Source organism: Chelon labrosus (genome assembly GCF_963514085.1).
Source record: "Chelon labrosus genome assembly, chromosome: 6".
Taxonomy (NCBI): Eukaryota; Metazoa; Chordata; class Actinopteri; order Mugiliformes; family Mugilidae; genus Chelon; species Chelon labrosus.
The window spans coordinates 9,603,377-9,619,289 of record NC_140342.1 but is presented as its reverse complement, the minus strand read 5'-3'; the positions used below and the strand labels follow the sequence as shown (position 1 = coordinate 9,619,289).

Below are 15,913 nucleotides of genomic sequence, written 5' to 3'. Positions count from 1 at the left end.
TTCTGCACAGATTTAAGCAGAATTAGGTTTACTACATGAATTAATAGACACCCCAGTCTGGAGAATCTACCTGGTTCAAGAGTTTGAGTCCGGATTAAAAATAAATAAAAAATCAAAACTCAATATTGAGATTCCTTACTAAAGACTCTGGTCTATATTTCATCGTTTATAGTTATCCACTATCTGAATGCATATTTCTCCAACCTGCTTATAATCTCTCTCATATTCTGTAATCTGTAATGGAACTACTATTGTACTATTGCCACTGACAGTTTTATGTGTACTCTGTGCTCTTGTTTATATTCATTATCAATCTCTTATGGAACATACCTTGTGTCATGATTAGATGCGACATGTATGCTTTAGTTAGATGCACACTGATCAGGCATAACATTATGGCCACTAATAGGAGAAGTAAATAACATTGACCATCTTGTGACAATGCAATGTTCTGCTGGGAAACTTTTGGACCTGGCATTCATGTGGATATTACTTGGACATGTACCACCCACCTAGACCAGACCAGGCCCCCCTCACCCCATAGCATTGACACTCCTTGATGGCAGCAGCCATCCCCAGCAGGATTCAGCCTGACACATACACACACAAAAACGGTTTAGGAACAACTCAAAAAACATGAAAACACAAGTTGTTGACCTGGCCTCCAAATTCACTAGATCCCAAACTGATCAAGTATCTGTGGGATGATCCACAGAGGCCCCTCCCCTCAACCCATAGGACCCAAAGACCCCCACTAATAACATTCTGTTGAAAGACACCACAGGACACCCTCAGAAGGCCCATGTCCATTCTCTGATGAGTCAGAACTGTTTTGGAGGCACAAGGGAGACCTACACAATATTAGGAAGGTGGTTTTAATGATATGTCTGATCAGTGTACGTATGACAGATGTATGTTCATTTTGTTCTTCCTGCTGCTCTCTTCTGTCAAAGTTTCTTCCTGTTAAGAGGGAGTTTTTCCTTGCCACCGTCACCTCAGTGCTTTTCAAAGCTCACATGCTTTGAAAAGATACCGAGTAAATTATTAAAACACTCATAGGAGCCCCCTTTTTAAAAAGGATTAAATGGGGTGTATTGCAGATTTGATCTGCATATATTTAAGTTGCATATTACTCAGTGCTCAATATATCAATTGAATGTATTGCAAGCATGAGACATTCCCAGGTTGCGATGCTATTTCTTTTTCTTCTAAGAGAAAGCTGTCTGTACCTCCTGAAGGACGGCACAGCTGTGAACTGAGCTTTCATGTCTTCTTCCCACTTTGACAGATGCTGCAAGCTACAACAAGATCCCAGTCTCTCATCCCGAGAGAAAGAGGAGAGACAAACTAAATGAGATCTGGCTGACGGACCCTCAGACCGTTTCTGCAGGTGTGGATTCAAATTATAAACATGCTGGTGGAGTGGTGCACATTGGTTTTATTCTTTCACTCTTAGGCCTTGAACATGTTCACAAAAACCACAAGTTTTGAATACTGGGAGTATTTTATTTAAAAGCCATTCGCGTCAGTGTTTCAGGTCATCTAATGAAGAGTTGACAGAACTGATGTGTGGACATACCACTGTACGCCCTTTAAAATTCACAAGCACAGAATATGATAAAAAAAAAATGCAGCATGCAACTTCTAGTAAGTGTACAACCTTACAGTACCTATAACTAAACAACCATGTAGATGTTCATGGTAAAGGAGCAATCCATTCCAACAGGTTGTACTAGCTCATTATGAAAAACAAAGACATACAGAAAGGAAAGTAAAATGGTTTCTTCTGCACTACAAAAAGTAATTTCCTACTTATATTAGGAATATTTGTTGAAGAATTGAAGGCAACAAGCTATTGGATGCAACAGATCAATAAACTACTTCTACCAATTAAAGATAATGCTCCTGGAGGACGCTGCTTGACTACTGATGTGATGCATTCCTGTTTATGAAGTCCAGTGCACTGCACCGTGACTAAGGCATAGAGGAAGCCATTTTACCTGATAATAGTGATAACATTGGTTTTGGCACTTAGGGACTCGGCTTAAGACGAACAAAAATAAGAAGAGGGAGTGCTGAATAGGTAAGGAGTCAGAGAGAGAGGAAGCGTCTTGTGCTCAAAAACGGGCACGGATTCTGTCCAGTGGATCTGTGTCCCACATCTTGGCATCCCAAGCCTGGAACCAGCCGGTGAATGTGGGGGGCTCTGTTCCCTGTTTGATGGTAGTGATGGGCAGTCCTTTGCGACCGGAGGGGTCTGTGTCCACATAGTCTTTTGCTGAAGGGCAAAGAGTAGAGAGAGGGCAGGGTAGGTTAAGAGACAAGAGACAGAAAGTGAAAACATGTAAGAATCTAACGTTATCACTTTGCAGACAACGTAAATAAAGGGAACACCTTCAATAAATGATTTCAGATCAAGATCGTCTTTCATTTAGACGTGTGTTTCTATAGCCACTTAGCAAATCCAATATTCCCTCTCCCTGAGCTCTAACTTCTGAGTGAAATATGTGTTTTTCGTAAAGCATTTTCAGCTACTAAATGCTCCACTATGTACACCAGCTGGTTGCTAACAGTATGTGTCTGCTGTTTGGTGCTGGTCTAGTTGTGGTGGGGTTGATAAGCCTTTTGTTTAAGATTCAGTGGGGAGCTTTTAGAAGGAATGGAATGTATTCTCCATAATTATCTTTTCATCACAACATACTAATGACAATTTCAGTACTGTCATTAGTATGTTGTCTCCTAACAAACAACACAACATAGTGTTTTTGTTGTCTTAGAATGAGACCTTCGTATCTATAACTGTGGCCCTCTTCCAAAGAGCACACTATGTTCCATTAAAGTATTTTACCGTTGGCTAGACTGTCACATTTTTACGTTGAAGAACCACTCCTACACTTTTTGAAGTCGAGGGATATTCAGCTGGTTGCGATCGGCAGATGTCACGAAATCCTACACTGAGTTTTAGAAGAACTTTTATACTGAAAACAGTTGCCTGCTGCAGCTATAAAGGGACTGATAAGTTAATTTTGCGTGGGTTCATCACTGTGCACAATTCTGTTGTTACCAAAAGAAATATTAATTAGCACAGATTTAAAAAGTCGTGCCTGACTTGGTAGCTACAGATCAGTGAACACACATTTTAAGGTCTCTGTTGAAAACCGTGGATTTCATTTGTAAAACAATGTTGTCAAAAGTCATCATAAAAGATGTGGCATGTCATGCATTCAGTCATGCCAGGGCACGTATAATACTACCACGTAAAACCCAGCCAAAACCCGTCCTGCCCTGAGAGTCCCCCTTGGCAAAATATGCATACATGAGACACAATGGCATCATGAAAAGTGATCATTCATGCCATAGTGTGAAAAGATGATTTAGGTAAACTAAAGGCTAAATAACAGAAGATTTTTTGTGTTTACCACCTTTACCACCTTTCTGACGCAGTTTAAATGTGCAGGACTGTTACACTAGCATCGATTAATTTTCTCTACTGTACCAAATGAACTGGCAAGTGAGTGTGTAGTCACTGATTATATTACATCTTATATTATAGCTAAATAGCATAAACTCAGTGCATGTGAATGGTGACAAAGGATCCTGAGAGTAGTTACAGTCAGTTCTGACTCAGATCTTAAAGAAATATATGTTTACTGTGATTGTTTTGATCTGGACCTTACATACCTAAACCCACCAAGTACAGAGAGGCAGTACAGAGTGTCTTTCAAATCTTTTACTTTTCCAAAACCAGCAGCTATGAAACCAGAATGATGTGTGGCAGCTAGTATCTAATGAGAGTAAAATGACAATTTAGAGTAGTAATGGAACAAACCTATTTTGGGAGCTCCGTTCTTTTCCTCTGCATTAGCGTCTTTGCCAATCCAAAGGAAGAGCTATGAAGAGGAGACAGACATCCACAGTCACTCAGATAATCCACAGCAGAGTTTTACAAGTACGCCATTCACATAAAAACTCAAATGTCTCATCTTACCTGGTCCCAGGTGTCTAGGATCATGACGTCATCGGTGGCCAGATCTGACTGAGTGAAGTCTCCAGGTACCTCCTCCACCTGAGAGATGGCACAAAAGAAAACTGTGTGTAAGCTTAGGTACCTGAAAACACTACTGTGTTGTTTTATGCAAGGCCTGATAAGAAAAAAAAAGTAGTCCTACTCCCATCGCTTCACTAATGCAGTGACTTACAATGAGTCTTCCAGTTTTGTTGGAGCAGCCGAACAGACGCGGGGGTTGCTGCACGTTACGCAGACTCTTGGAGGTCTGGTAATCCTTCTTGCCGCCCAGAGCAGACCAGAAATCAGCTGGGAGAGGAGAAAACAGCCTTCAGCTACAAATAGTTTGCTCCATCTAATCAGCGCTTTGTTTGTTCTACCAGGAAGTGAATCACAACAACATCTTTGGGCCAGTGAGTAACAAGAGGCATCATCTTTTCAAGTCTAATTAAAACCAGATCTGAAATGTTTTTTCCTGTCAGCGTCATCAGACATTACTGTGACTGGTTAGGGAAAATAGACCTGAAAGGCTCCATAAAACATGCAGCAATAAGTCATTTTATGCTCTTCTAACATTTTTGTAGGATGCAAAAAAGTTAAAGTGTTTATTCCTTAAAGAGTTGTTTAAATTAGACCATATTTGCCTTCACTGGATATTAAAGATTAGATTATGTAACATCAACATTGCCGGATAAATACAGTAAAATACACCCTGTCTCCTAGTTTCTTTTCAGGGCAGGTGAGAATTGAGCAACAGCACTGGTAAACCTTATTATCAGCTGTCCTTTCTCTTACCTGGCTCCTTGCCCTCTGACACTTGGCTGGGGTTACCACCCAGAAAGCCCACCACATGCTTGGCCGCATCCATCTCCTCGTCACTGGCACCCACACCCCGCCAGACAAACAGGGCACTCGGGGTTTTTAACACAAACACGTCATTGGTGTTGAGGTTGGAGGCGGAGGGCGCGACCTGACGATGCAGGAGACAGGTGAGAGAGGGAATACTTTGGACATCCTGTACACACACATATAACTTAGTGTTCTGCAAATTAGCTCACCTCCACAGCCCGGGTGGCGCGGGAAGAGCTCTGTCGGATGTGGAAGAGGCGAGTGGCGCCAGCCTGAGACTGACCGCCTTTGCGTGACGTTCCTCCACTGTGGATGATCATGGGTTTGCCCCCGAAGAGGCTCATCAAGTGGGGAGGCTCCTGACCTTGAGTCACTCTCACCTGTTTCAGGGGCAGAGATAAGTTAATAAGAAAATTCTCCAGTAAGCACTTTTCTAGTTATTGTAGTTAACCTACAGTAATCAGGAATGGTGAACAGAACAGAATACGAATGAGGTGAAGCACAAATAATTTTAATAAAACTACAGTTGATATCGGCATACTGAACTCTGTGAAGATTTAAAGGAGCAAATCAACATGTTTAACTACAAATGATTTCTTGTCAACGGATTCAGAAATTGAGTATCTAGAGAGGTCGAGAGAAACAAATGAGTATTTTTTTAAAAAAAAGCTACTATAAACAAGTACTATAGTGATATCCCTACATAAAAATTTTCCAGAAAGGACAGCAGCTTCTCCGCATTACTGAGGTTTCCAGAAATGGAATAACGATGTTAATGATGATTATGTATTTGGATCTACTAAAACCATAGTGGACATGAAGGAAATGTGTAAAACCATACATGGTCCATTTAGGAGAAGTATTAAAAGCAAAACTCTGATGTCCTCATCAGTTTTTACCAAGTTGTGAGGGGTTGCCTTTTAATTATTGCTGATCAAATGTCATATTTTATGTTTTAATGCTACAGTTTGGGGTCAAAATAAAAATTAGTGAAACACTGCTCTCTGCTGGTTGTATTGGGTAGTTCCTTTTTATAGCAGAGAGCCATGTAAAGAAAGTCAGCCTTTGTCAAATGTACTTAATCCTCTGTAGTGGTTACAGTTAAGAGACTTGAAATAACATCAGCACCAAAAAACTGTATATTTTCAGCATTCACACAGACATCAGATTTATTTGTCTCTGAATTTTAATTCTCATCAGATGCCTCAGAAAACAACCTTGTATCAGAAATTCACAAGTTCGTTCATGAGTTAAAAGTTGAGTGTTATTTTAGAAGTTTCAGAGTGGTTAGTGATTTCTACACCTGGGCTTCCTCAGCCTCCTCTCATACATCAACTCAGGCCACAATATTTTTTATTTATTCATGTGAGAACTGAGGAAGTAAAAAACCCTAACATAATTACTGCTAACCTTAAGTCTTACTATTCCTTTAATTAGCCTGTGATAAACCGTCAACCCAACCTGTTCAGGATGCACCCTGCCGCTGACTCAGTGTCAGCTGGGATAGGCTTCAGGCCCCCACGACCCACAATAGAATAAGCGGTAATAGATCATGGATGGATGGTCTATCATACGGCTAACCCAGAGTCTAGTCAACTAGCCTAGCCTGGTTATGTAAGTGACGTGAAGGTGGCCGGTGCGTCATGTTCTAACCTGAACTGGGGATCCTCCCATTGAGTCATCCAGCTTCACCGTGAGGAACGCTGAAGCAGCCAGTTCGTCTTGTGTGCACTTCAGCCCCTGCCTGACAAAGTAACACAAACGCACAGTCTAAATTATTTTCCTAGAATCTGATCATTAAGTGGTGTTAAAGTGGGTGTGGTAGGACAACTTAAATAAAGGGAAGAATGAACTTGCGCTTCAAACTGCATCAAACAAATTATACCCCATGCATACTTGTGTGGCTCCCTTTCTACCCACCAGGTGTATATGATGTGTTGCTCCCGGCTGCCCTGCCTGTAGCTGTAGAGGATGAGGTAACAATCTCCACCATAGAAGTGACCGTAGGAGGAGGGATCCACAGCCACCCTGTCACCGTTCTCGACACGCCAGACCTGAACACCACACCGCAATCTTTTTAAAACAACTCGCCGCTGTGTTTATCTGTGCCATGTTTTCACTTTCCAACACACCCCTTACCTGGACCTTGCCCTTGCCGTCATCCACCATTCCGTGCTGAGCTGCCATGGCTTTGTTTGAGTGCAGGGTGGAGGCGTCAAAGGGCACCTGTTCCACTTTGGCTATGCGGCCGATGGCGTAGGCCTTGCTGGGGCCGGTAGTCTGGTCCTTGTCCTTCCAGTCACTGAAGAACTGCTTGAACAGAGTGGTCTCACCTCCCGCAGGAAGAACTTGGATCTGCAGGTCAAACACAGATGTGAATTCTTCTTGTGTTCACACATTTTCCCTTTTATTCTCACTGTAAGATATTTCTGTGAGCTCGGTGAAATATATCTCAGCCTTGCCTGTGTCTTATTGGGATATCCCTTGTCTTTGATGAACTTCTGACCCGCGGACATGGCTGCTTTACGCTCTGCCGTGTTGGCCTTGGGACCTGTTTAGAGTCACATGAGACATGACAACCTGTATGTTTCTCAGACAAAATGTGGACAGCAAGGGACACTAAAAACTTTAGGAGCCCGATCGCGAAACTTTCTGCTGCACGACTGAGACTACGACGGTGCTGATACCTTTCCATACAAAGATATTCCCGTCCACCCCGTTGTCCAGGATGTAGCACTCCTCAGGAGACAATGCGGCCTGTTTGAAGGGACTGGATGGAGCCACAGATGTCACCTTCATTGAACCAGATGCATCGGAGATCTGCAAAGCAAAGGGACACCATCAGGAACTTGTTCAATAATTGAAATGCTCAGCTGAATGCATATTTTTCAAGTCTTAAATTATAAGTGTACTGAGGACAGCGCATTTTTTCACAGTTATCAAGTCCTGCCTACTGTAACCCGATTTATGAAATCTTATGTTCCCACATAGAGAAGTTTCTTTTAACAGACTGTCACTTGTGTTTCTCACCATGTAGAGGGCACCCTTCTTCCTGTTGGACGTGTCCACCTTGTCATCATCCGGAGTGCTGGGAGCGATAGCGGTTTTGGGCCCTAGAGCCTAAACAACAAGCAGATGAATTAAGTACGATGTGTTTGTAATACTGTTATACACATACAAAGAAACAACAGCAGTGATTTGTTTTGTAGATTCTGACCTAAAGCTTCTTTCCTCTCTTGATAAATTGAAAGTACACTCTGTAAATCTCTCAGCTCCCCTCTCTCTCTCTCTCATTAGGCCTCTATGGCGTTTCCTCTCCACCCACGTTGTAAAGGAAGTGTTTACAATGCAGCCTTGGCACCAAGTTGGCACATGAGCAGCACATCACACAGGACGGCATTGTGTCCACTGGTTCCCACGCTGACTAACTCAGTGGCATTAAAAGGCATTAAAGTTTGTTCAAGAGAGAATTGAAACGAGGAATGCGTGCGTGTCTGACCTGTATGACATCGGCCGGCTCTCCCCCCTCGTCCACCATGTGCACCTTGGCTCTGCCATTGCGCTCATTATCTCTGATGCCGAGGCTGACCTCAGACGCCTTCAGCCGCTCGAAGCGGTTACACTCGCTGCCACACCACTGATAGATGTCCTGTTGGAGAGAAATATATTCAAAAGCTGTGGGCCTCAGCTATTTAATCACAGTGTAGAGTAGACGGCATTATTATATACACCACAAATATTAGTAAAATACATAGGTAGGCCACCCGCAAACATGCTGTTCTGTGTGAGTGTTTGTTGCTGCTTAATTTACAGATTAAGAATATAAAGTATATGATGAGCTCCTAAAATATGTTGCATTGCAAATATTACACAACACAACAGAATAGAATAACCTTGGCTGCAGCATGCCAAATTGCATCAGTAATTCGGCACACATGGCGGCCAAGTAATTTTACTTTTGATGCTGAACGTAGGCGGCTAGGTGGTGCAGTTTAGCTCTGTTGTCTCAAAGAGAGAAGGTGCTTGGTTCAAAAGGCTGGGGCATGTCTGTGTTTACATGTTTTTCCTTTTCTCCAGGTGCTTCGCCTTTCTCCCACATCCCAAAAGGATGACATGTTTGTTAGGTTAACTGGTGATTCTGAATTGGCTGGAGGTGTGAATGTGAGTGTGAATGGATGTTCATCTCTCTGTGTTGGACTGTGTTGACAGCGTACCCCAGCTCTTAATGCCAGCTTGTTTATGTATGAGTTTAACAAATAAGAAATGATTTAAAAACCATCTTACCTTTCCCAGGTCGATGATGAAGCAGTCCCCTTTGTTGAAGCTGCCCCAGGACATGGCCACCTCAGTTGCTCTGATGGCCCTGCGACCTTTGACATGAAGCAGACGCTTCACATTCATGTCATTGGTCACAACGTGGTGGAAACCTGAGGCCGCGCCCCCTTTCTGTAACAAGTCAAATACAAGGAAAAACATTCTTATCTAATCTAATCTCAGCAAAATTGGAAATACAGCATGTTCATGAGGGAAGATTAACTCCTTTTACATCATCTCGGTTTTAATTACAGCTATTATATATAGGGCAATGAAGTGATAAACGCACAAATGTGAGAGGTGGGAGACAGGAAGTGTGGAGCCACGAGACACAAAGCTGACAAGAGCAGGGAGGAGGAAAGGTTTTTAACACAGCACTGTGAAACCTCAAGCAACAAAGGGCTGTGTATTGTGCAGTTAGATAATGAGATTAACATGTACCATAAATCAGAGCTAACACAGACAAAGAAATCTGAAGAAACTAGCATGATGCCTGCTTCTGGACAAAAGGAGGATCATGTCTGTTCTGTAGTACCTGGGATTTAGGAACGCCTCGTAATGAGCCCTCCTTAGTGAAGCCAGTAAAAACGACAAGTATTAACAAGACATGCAAATGAGTAATGGAAATACTCTCAACTGGGGAAGAGCCAGCATTTGGACAGAGGATGTTTGAAAGGCTTTTCAAGGCTGAGATCAACCCCTGTCTGGTTATGAGAACGATAACAAAGTGCAGACCTCTCTTCAATGAAACATTACCTACAAGAGTCAGTACCTCATCCTGTGCAGCTACACACAGAGCACAAAGCCTAGTTAGCATCTGGAGGCCGTGGGCTATTTAGACCACAAAATGGAAACCACGTTCATGCTGTTAGCCTTTTGTGCCGAGTGGTAGTAAAAATTTTCCATGGCAACAATGCAGGGCTCTGTTTATTCTAAGGATTGTTTCCTAACAGTGGAGTTACCGACACTGTGAAGGGACGATCAGGTTTTCTTCTGTTTTTTTGCTCCATTTTCTGAGGGACACTGAGTTAGTGTGAGGACTGACACATGCAGAGAAGTTTCCACCGTCGAGCAAATCTAGTAAACAAGTATTTGGTCTAATTACGTTCAGCTGAATCCAGGATGGGGGTTGGATGTTTTTTCGTTGCAATGAGAAACAGATGGCTGGTAAAAGTGGCTCTGCCTGTGTTTTTAAAATGTCCTCCTTTGAACCGGCTGGTTGCCTCGGTTATAGTCAGTCTGTCCGTCAGACACGCCCTGAGATGTAAATAGCAAAAGGAGTATGTGGTGTTTCCTCTGAACTTCAGACTCGGCTTAACTGCACGGCAAAGTTCACAAGCTTGAGACAATCATTAAACTGTTCAGACATCGGTCAGTTCTGACACAGATTGGGGCTCAGTGTGTATATTTGTCATCATAACTCTCACTGTTTATGAGAGATCTGCTCACTTTATAAAACTACAGACTGAAAACACGCTAGAAAACTGCCTAAGAAAACCTTAATCATGAACTTATTAATCTAGCGCTGACGGTCCCAGATTTTTATTTTTATTTTTTCTCCGCAAAAAGACACATTATTAAAAGATGCTAAGATCTCGCAGCCACTCCAGCAGCAGTGTGATGCTGTAACCTGGAGCAACTCCAACTTGTTGATATTTAACAGTGGTTTGAGAACAATCCAGTTCCGTTTAACAAAGGGAAGCGAGTTTTCCTTGGTGAGGGCCGTTATTTGTATTGTTGTCCACAAATTCTACTACCATGTTTCCCACATGTTGAAAATGTTCTTGTGGTAGAGGGGTTGTACCGTTATGTAACTCATGCAGTTTAGCGCGAGTGCTATTTTCTATCCATAGAAATTACCAGTGCTCCCTAAACGCATCGCATGCATGCTTTCAGTAAACGTCTAAACTCGCCAGACAGGGCGTACGGGGCGAACTCAAAAACCCAGCAGCATTTCGATCTACTTCCACAGCCAAAACACTCATAAAGCAGAGTGCAATGTTTGCAATTCATAAATGTATAGTTTTTTTTAAACAGATCTTGTGTCATTTGATTGGGCTCCCTTCAAAGAACCGTATTTCCCATCATTGTTTAACAGATACAACCTTCAGTCGCACACGTGAAACAGTTTAGCACAAAATGCTAAGTTTCCATGCAGTACAGTATCCTCATATTTACATGTTTCCTGTAAAAACTGAAAGCTAAGGAGACAACCTCCCTCCTGAAAAGCTTAATCTGATCTCACTGGTCAGCTACAAAGGTTGAGCAGACACCAGGCATACATGTTCAGATTTGAGACTGGTAGTGGTGCCGGTAAAGGAGGAAGAGGCTGGGACATGAAAATTCTAGGAAGTAATTAATTGAATGCAAAGTATTCACATGCACCTAGTGCTGGATGAGTCATACACTTTTTGAAATTGTTTTCTAGGAAATGCCACTAAGATCATTAAACTGACATATAGGTGACAAAGATAGAAAAACATTTAAACACTGAAGCTGACTTAACGGTGACTTTTGATAAATAAAGGACATTTTTTTACCCTAATTTTTACCCGTATAATCTTTTCTTGGGCCCCTCTTTGAGATCTGGAGCCTCAGGCTGGGAACCACTGATCTAGAGTCTGCGTTCAGATAGCAACGCCACCCATTTAAATCTGACTCTGCTGCACGGTGAAGCTCACCTGGTACTTGATGCCTGACTTGAAGTATCCCAGAAAGGTGGTGGATTCATTGTTCTGCACCTCCCTGAACTGCAGCGGGCCACCCCCCAGGAAGTCATCCAGCTGTGTGGCAAAGATGGCAGCCGCTCCACTCTCATCCTGCGAACACTCATCCCCTGCAGAGAAAAAAAACCACACATGCGTTCTCCAAAAATTCTGCAAAATCCTTTAATTGCTGTTAATAGTTGAGGACGGAGTTTTTCACAGAGCAAACTGAAGCACTTTAGTCTCTGCGGTGACCTGCTTGGAGCTCTGAGTCAGTACTGGAGTCTCTAAATCACTTTTACCACATCTACAGCAGAGGCGCTCTGCATCCTGTGGTCACTGTGAGATGGCACACAGCATGGATAAAACTATTCCTTCATTTTACATGACTAACAGCACAAGTGCGTGTCTCTTGTGGCTTGCCGGGATATTCCAGATGTGAGTCATGCTCTGTTTTTGTTATGCAACTGAAAATTTAGTTGAGGAGACAGGGAAAAGTTTTTCCGTACAGGTCTGAACTGAGGCTACAGCGCAACAAGAAGGAGACAGCACAGAGAGAGAACTGTGTAACGGAGAGGAATTTCACAAGCTGGCATGACATTTGGGGGTTGAAATTTTCAGCTATTCATACAATAGAGGAAGTTTCAACAGATCAGATGACGCCCAAGTCGATCTCGAAACCCCACAGCCACGGTGTCAAAACCACATGATGAAGCTTGACATGCCATCGTGTCTGAAGCTACGTTTGTGTTTTCTAAAAATGAATGTGTCAAACTTCAAGGAAGTTTGTGTCGCGTACACAGTATACATGCACAGTATGAGTATCAGCGTTAGAGGAAGGACCTATTGACTATAAACGGATTATTTACGATTGTAATTGACCTCAGATGGGAACTGATGACAATACTACACCGTTTGAACAGAGGAGCTCAAACTAAATTCAGAAACAAAAATAATTTCTGAGAAAATAACATATTAGATGAAAAATAGATTTAGGGAACATCCAAACTGATGCATAATAGTTCCTACTTTGACAGCAGTACTGATATTATACTGCACGACAAGGAGATTTCAGCTGTGCACGCGAGGTTCCCTTTTTTCACAGTACAAGCTAAAACAGAATCAGAGGCTGTCATATGCTGCCACAAACTACTGATGTGTGCGTACACGTCTCACCTAGCCACATGTGAATGTTGTAAGACGGCGCAGCGGTGGTGAAGAGCAGCAGGTAGGCGTCCCCGGTGTAGAAGCTGCCATACAGGCCCTTGGGCACCGGCTTGAGATCCATGTTCTCGATACGCCACACCTGCAGACCTGGCGCCTTCCCTGCAGTTTGAAACTCCTTGTGGGAAACCATGATGGCTCTGAGACACACATGGCGAGGAGAAAAGCAGGAGAATAAATACGGTGATGCAGGAGGCCGGAGGCATGAATAAGTGGACGAGGGGCGATTTCAATGTTTTTGCCTTGCAAAACGTTGCTGTGCATGAACGTCTGTAAATAATATGCAAAAACCACAGAGCACAAGGTGTGAAAGATATTGTTTTAGCATCAACGACGCGCTATGCATCCTGAACATTTATTTGCTTGCAGATATGTGGGTAACAACTGAGAGACACTAACCCACAGCTGGTATATATATATATATATGGGTGTGTTACCTTGAGAGGGGCCTCTCACAACCATATTTGGCTTTTAAGTATATAAAGTAAACCAGACCAACGAGCTCTTAGAACCTGAATTAGTCATTCACTGCTGCTGCCGACAAGTCTACAAAATAAATGGTTCAGATGACATTGAGATGACTTTCTTACATTAACTATATCTAACATTGTATATCAGAGACGGGCCTCTCCTGAGTGTTTCGTATAAATTGGAGAGTTGAATGAACTTTTATTTGCTGGGGGGAAAAAGAAGGATAAAAATAACACAGATTATTAATGAAAGGGTTGTAAATCATTGACTTTTATAATGCTTTATGTCATGCTAACTGCAACTAAATGAAACTATAAAATCAAGTATATTTGATAATAACTGAAACATGCATGATGCGGGGACTTTGTCCTGTTATCACCTGATATTTAATCAGCAAATCATGCTTCTGCCAAAATAAACAAGGTAATCATCATACGTCCAGGTAGTAATGCAACACGACGTGCACAACCGACTTTTTGAACTCCTGTCATATACTTTTACAGCTGATATGGAGTGAAATGATATTACTTTATTACTAGTCAGTGTTGCTGCAGCATAGTAAATCTACTCTGTGAACAAGCTACGGTGCCTCTGAGACCCCCAGTTTTACGGGAAGTTTGGTGTCAAATCAAACGTTAGACAGCAGTGAGTCTTTAGAGGAGCAGCAGCAGGAGATTGTACAGTATGGCCTGATTACACAAGGACCAGATTACAAGTCTGGGTTCCAGCAGGATTATTTCTGCAGCGAGGCTGATGTCGCCCGTGATGACACAACCCTGACCCTGTCCACGACGGTAAACCACGGAGCTTAAACTCCATTTACTTTCTGTTAAACTCCAGCCCAAAGCCGCTGATTGTGCAGGGTGTCGCACTTGTTACGAGATAATGTGTTAGGAAAAGCCTGCCACCGGTCACAACACACACACACACACGTAATCCAAACAATCACACGCCACTACCTGAGGGAATATAATTATTATTCTTGCAGGGTTTGCTCAGCTGTGTGTTAAGCGGGCGGCCTGCAGCTCCTGTGTTTCAGTGAAGGAGGAAAACACCCAGTGGACTTCCTGTAAAGTCCTGATCAATAATGCTGCATCATGGACAAGTCTCCAGATAACACAGGAGTCATTAGCTGTCTGGAGAAAGATGCGTTGGTAATGACACTAATGTGAAACAGTGATGAGCATAAAAGCTGCAGGTCTGTGGGGATAAAATGACTGGAAGAGCATCTCTAATTGATTTTCATCTGTCAGAGGCACTTTGAGCTTCAGTGCTTGTGAAGATAGCTTAGTAAGCATGCATTTATAAAGAATAAAGGGAAGTGAATATAATAGAATCCAGGACTTCCATCCAGTTCTTTCATATATATTTTTTTCATTTCCCTTTTTTTTTTTCTCCCCTATTACATAACATCCAAACTACTCTACTTCCTGCACGTCTGTCGCCGATTTCCTTTGCGCTCCACTTCATTCGCAAGAGAATAACAGGCAAAAACAAGACATGTCCCCAATAACAAGCAATGCAAGAGTCAGTGTTTCCATCATAAACTCAGACGTTTTGTTTCCTCTGTTTTCCGCTCCCTCGCTGCCAGCTGCGACTCGATAAAGCGAAATGAACGGAGGCTTTTCACACATCTGGATTTTCGCTCTCTTTAAACGTCACAAGCCAAGCACAATAACAGAAGCCCAAAAACCCAGCGCGATCCGTGCAGAACTGAACTAAGAAACAGTTTAAAAGACAAACATAGATATGTACATATATTTAAAGGTGCAGGCTGTTACAACAAGTACGTGCATGTTGATGGGAAAACTCACTGTTTGCAAGATGAATCACGCAGGAGAGAGAGAGAGGAGGAGCAGAACCGCTGATGGAGGTGGTAGAAGTGGGAGTGAGGCGGGTCAGAGGCTTCTTTGTGTTTTAATGTGCCACGGGAGGAGGAAGAGGAGGAGGAGTGTGCTTATTATACATGGGTCTGCCTCAGAGGAGTAGGAGACTAGCGAGTAGCGATTGGCCGACGGGAGCTGCAAGGATGAAGATGGCTGTGATTGCCGTGATTAATCTGAGGCAGAGTTTTCTTTCTCATTTCTGTCTTTCTCCGCTGCTCGTTGCACAGCTCAGACTGTACAGCGATCAGGCAGGGAGGGACAAAGTTCATGAAGTGCGTGTGTGTGTGTTTGTGAAACAATCAAACAATAAACGCAGTAAAAGACCGATCAAGCGTGACATTATGACCACTGATAGATAAAGGGATTAACACTAATTATTTTTCTTTATCATGGCACCTGTTAGTGGGCGGGATTTAATAGGAAGTAAGTGAACATTTTGTCCTCAGAGTTGATGTGTT

General features: G+C 42.7%; 1 protein-coding gene across 1 annotated transcript; it reads right to left on the bottom strand.

Moving 5' to 3' along the window:
* Positions 1-1,492: 1,492 nt before the first annotated feature.
* Positions 1,493-15,482, bottom strand: scinlb (scinderin like b). Its single transcript, XM_084546351.1, has 17 exons — positions 15,384-15,482; positions 13,051-13,238; positions 11,851-12,005; positions 9,140-9,301; positions 8,355-8,504; positions 7,886-7,975; positions 7,543-7,675; positions 7,318-7,406; positions 6,995-7,210; positions 6,776-6,909; positions 6,509-6,599; positions 5,065-5,235; positions 4,802-4,976; positions 4,200-4,315; positions 3,989-4,066; positions 3,830-3,890; positions 1,493-2,278 (listed from the first exon to the last, which is right to left on the bottom strand). The coding sequence occupies exons 2-17, from the start codon at positions 13,229-13,231 to the stop codon at positions 2,118-2,120; spliced, it is 2,163 nt and encodes a 720-aa protein (XP_084402477.1). The 5' UTR covers positions 13,232-13,238; positions 15,384-15,482; the 3' UTR covers positions 1,493-2,117.
* Between the last annotated feature and the right edge of the window lie 431 nt (positions 15,483-15,913).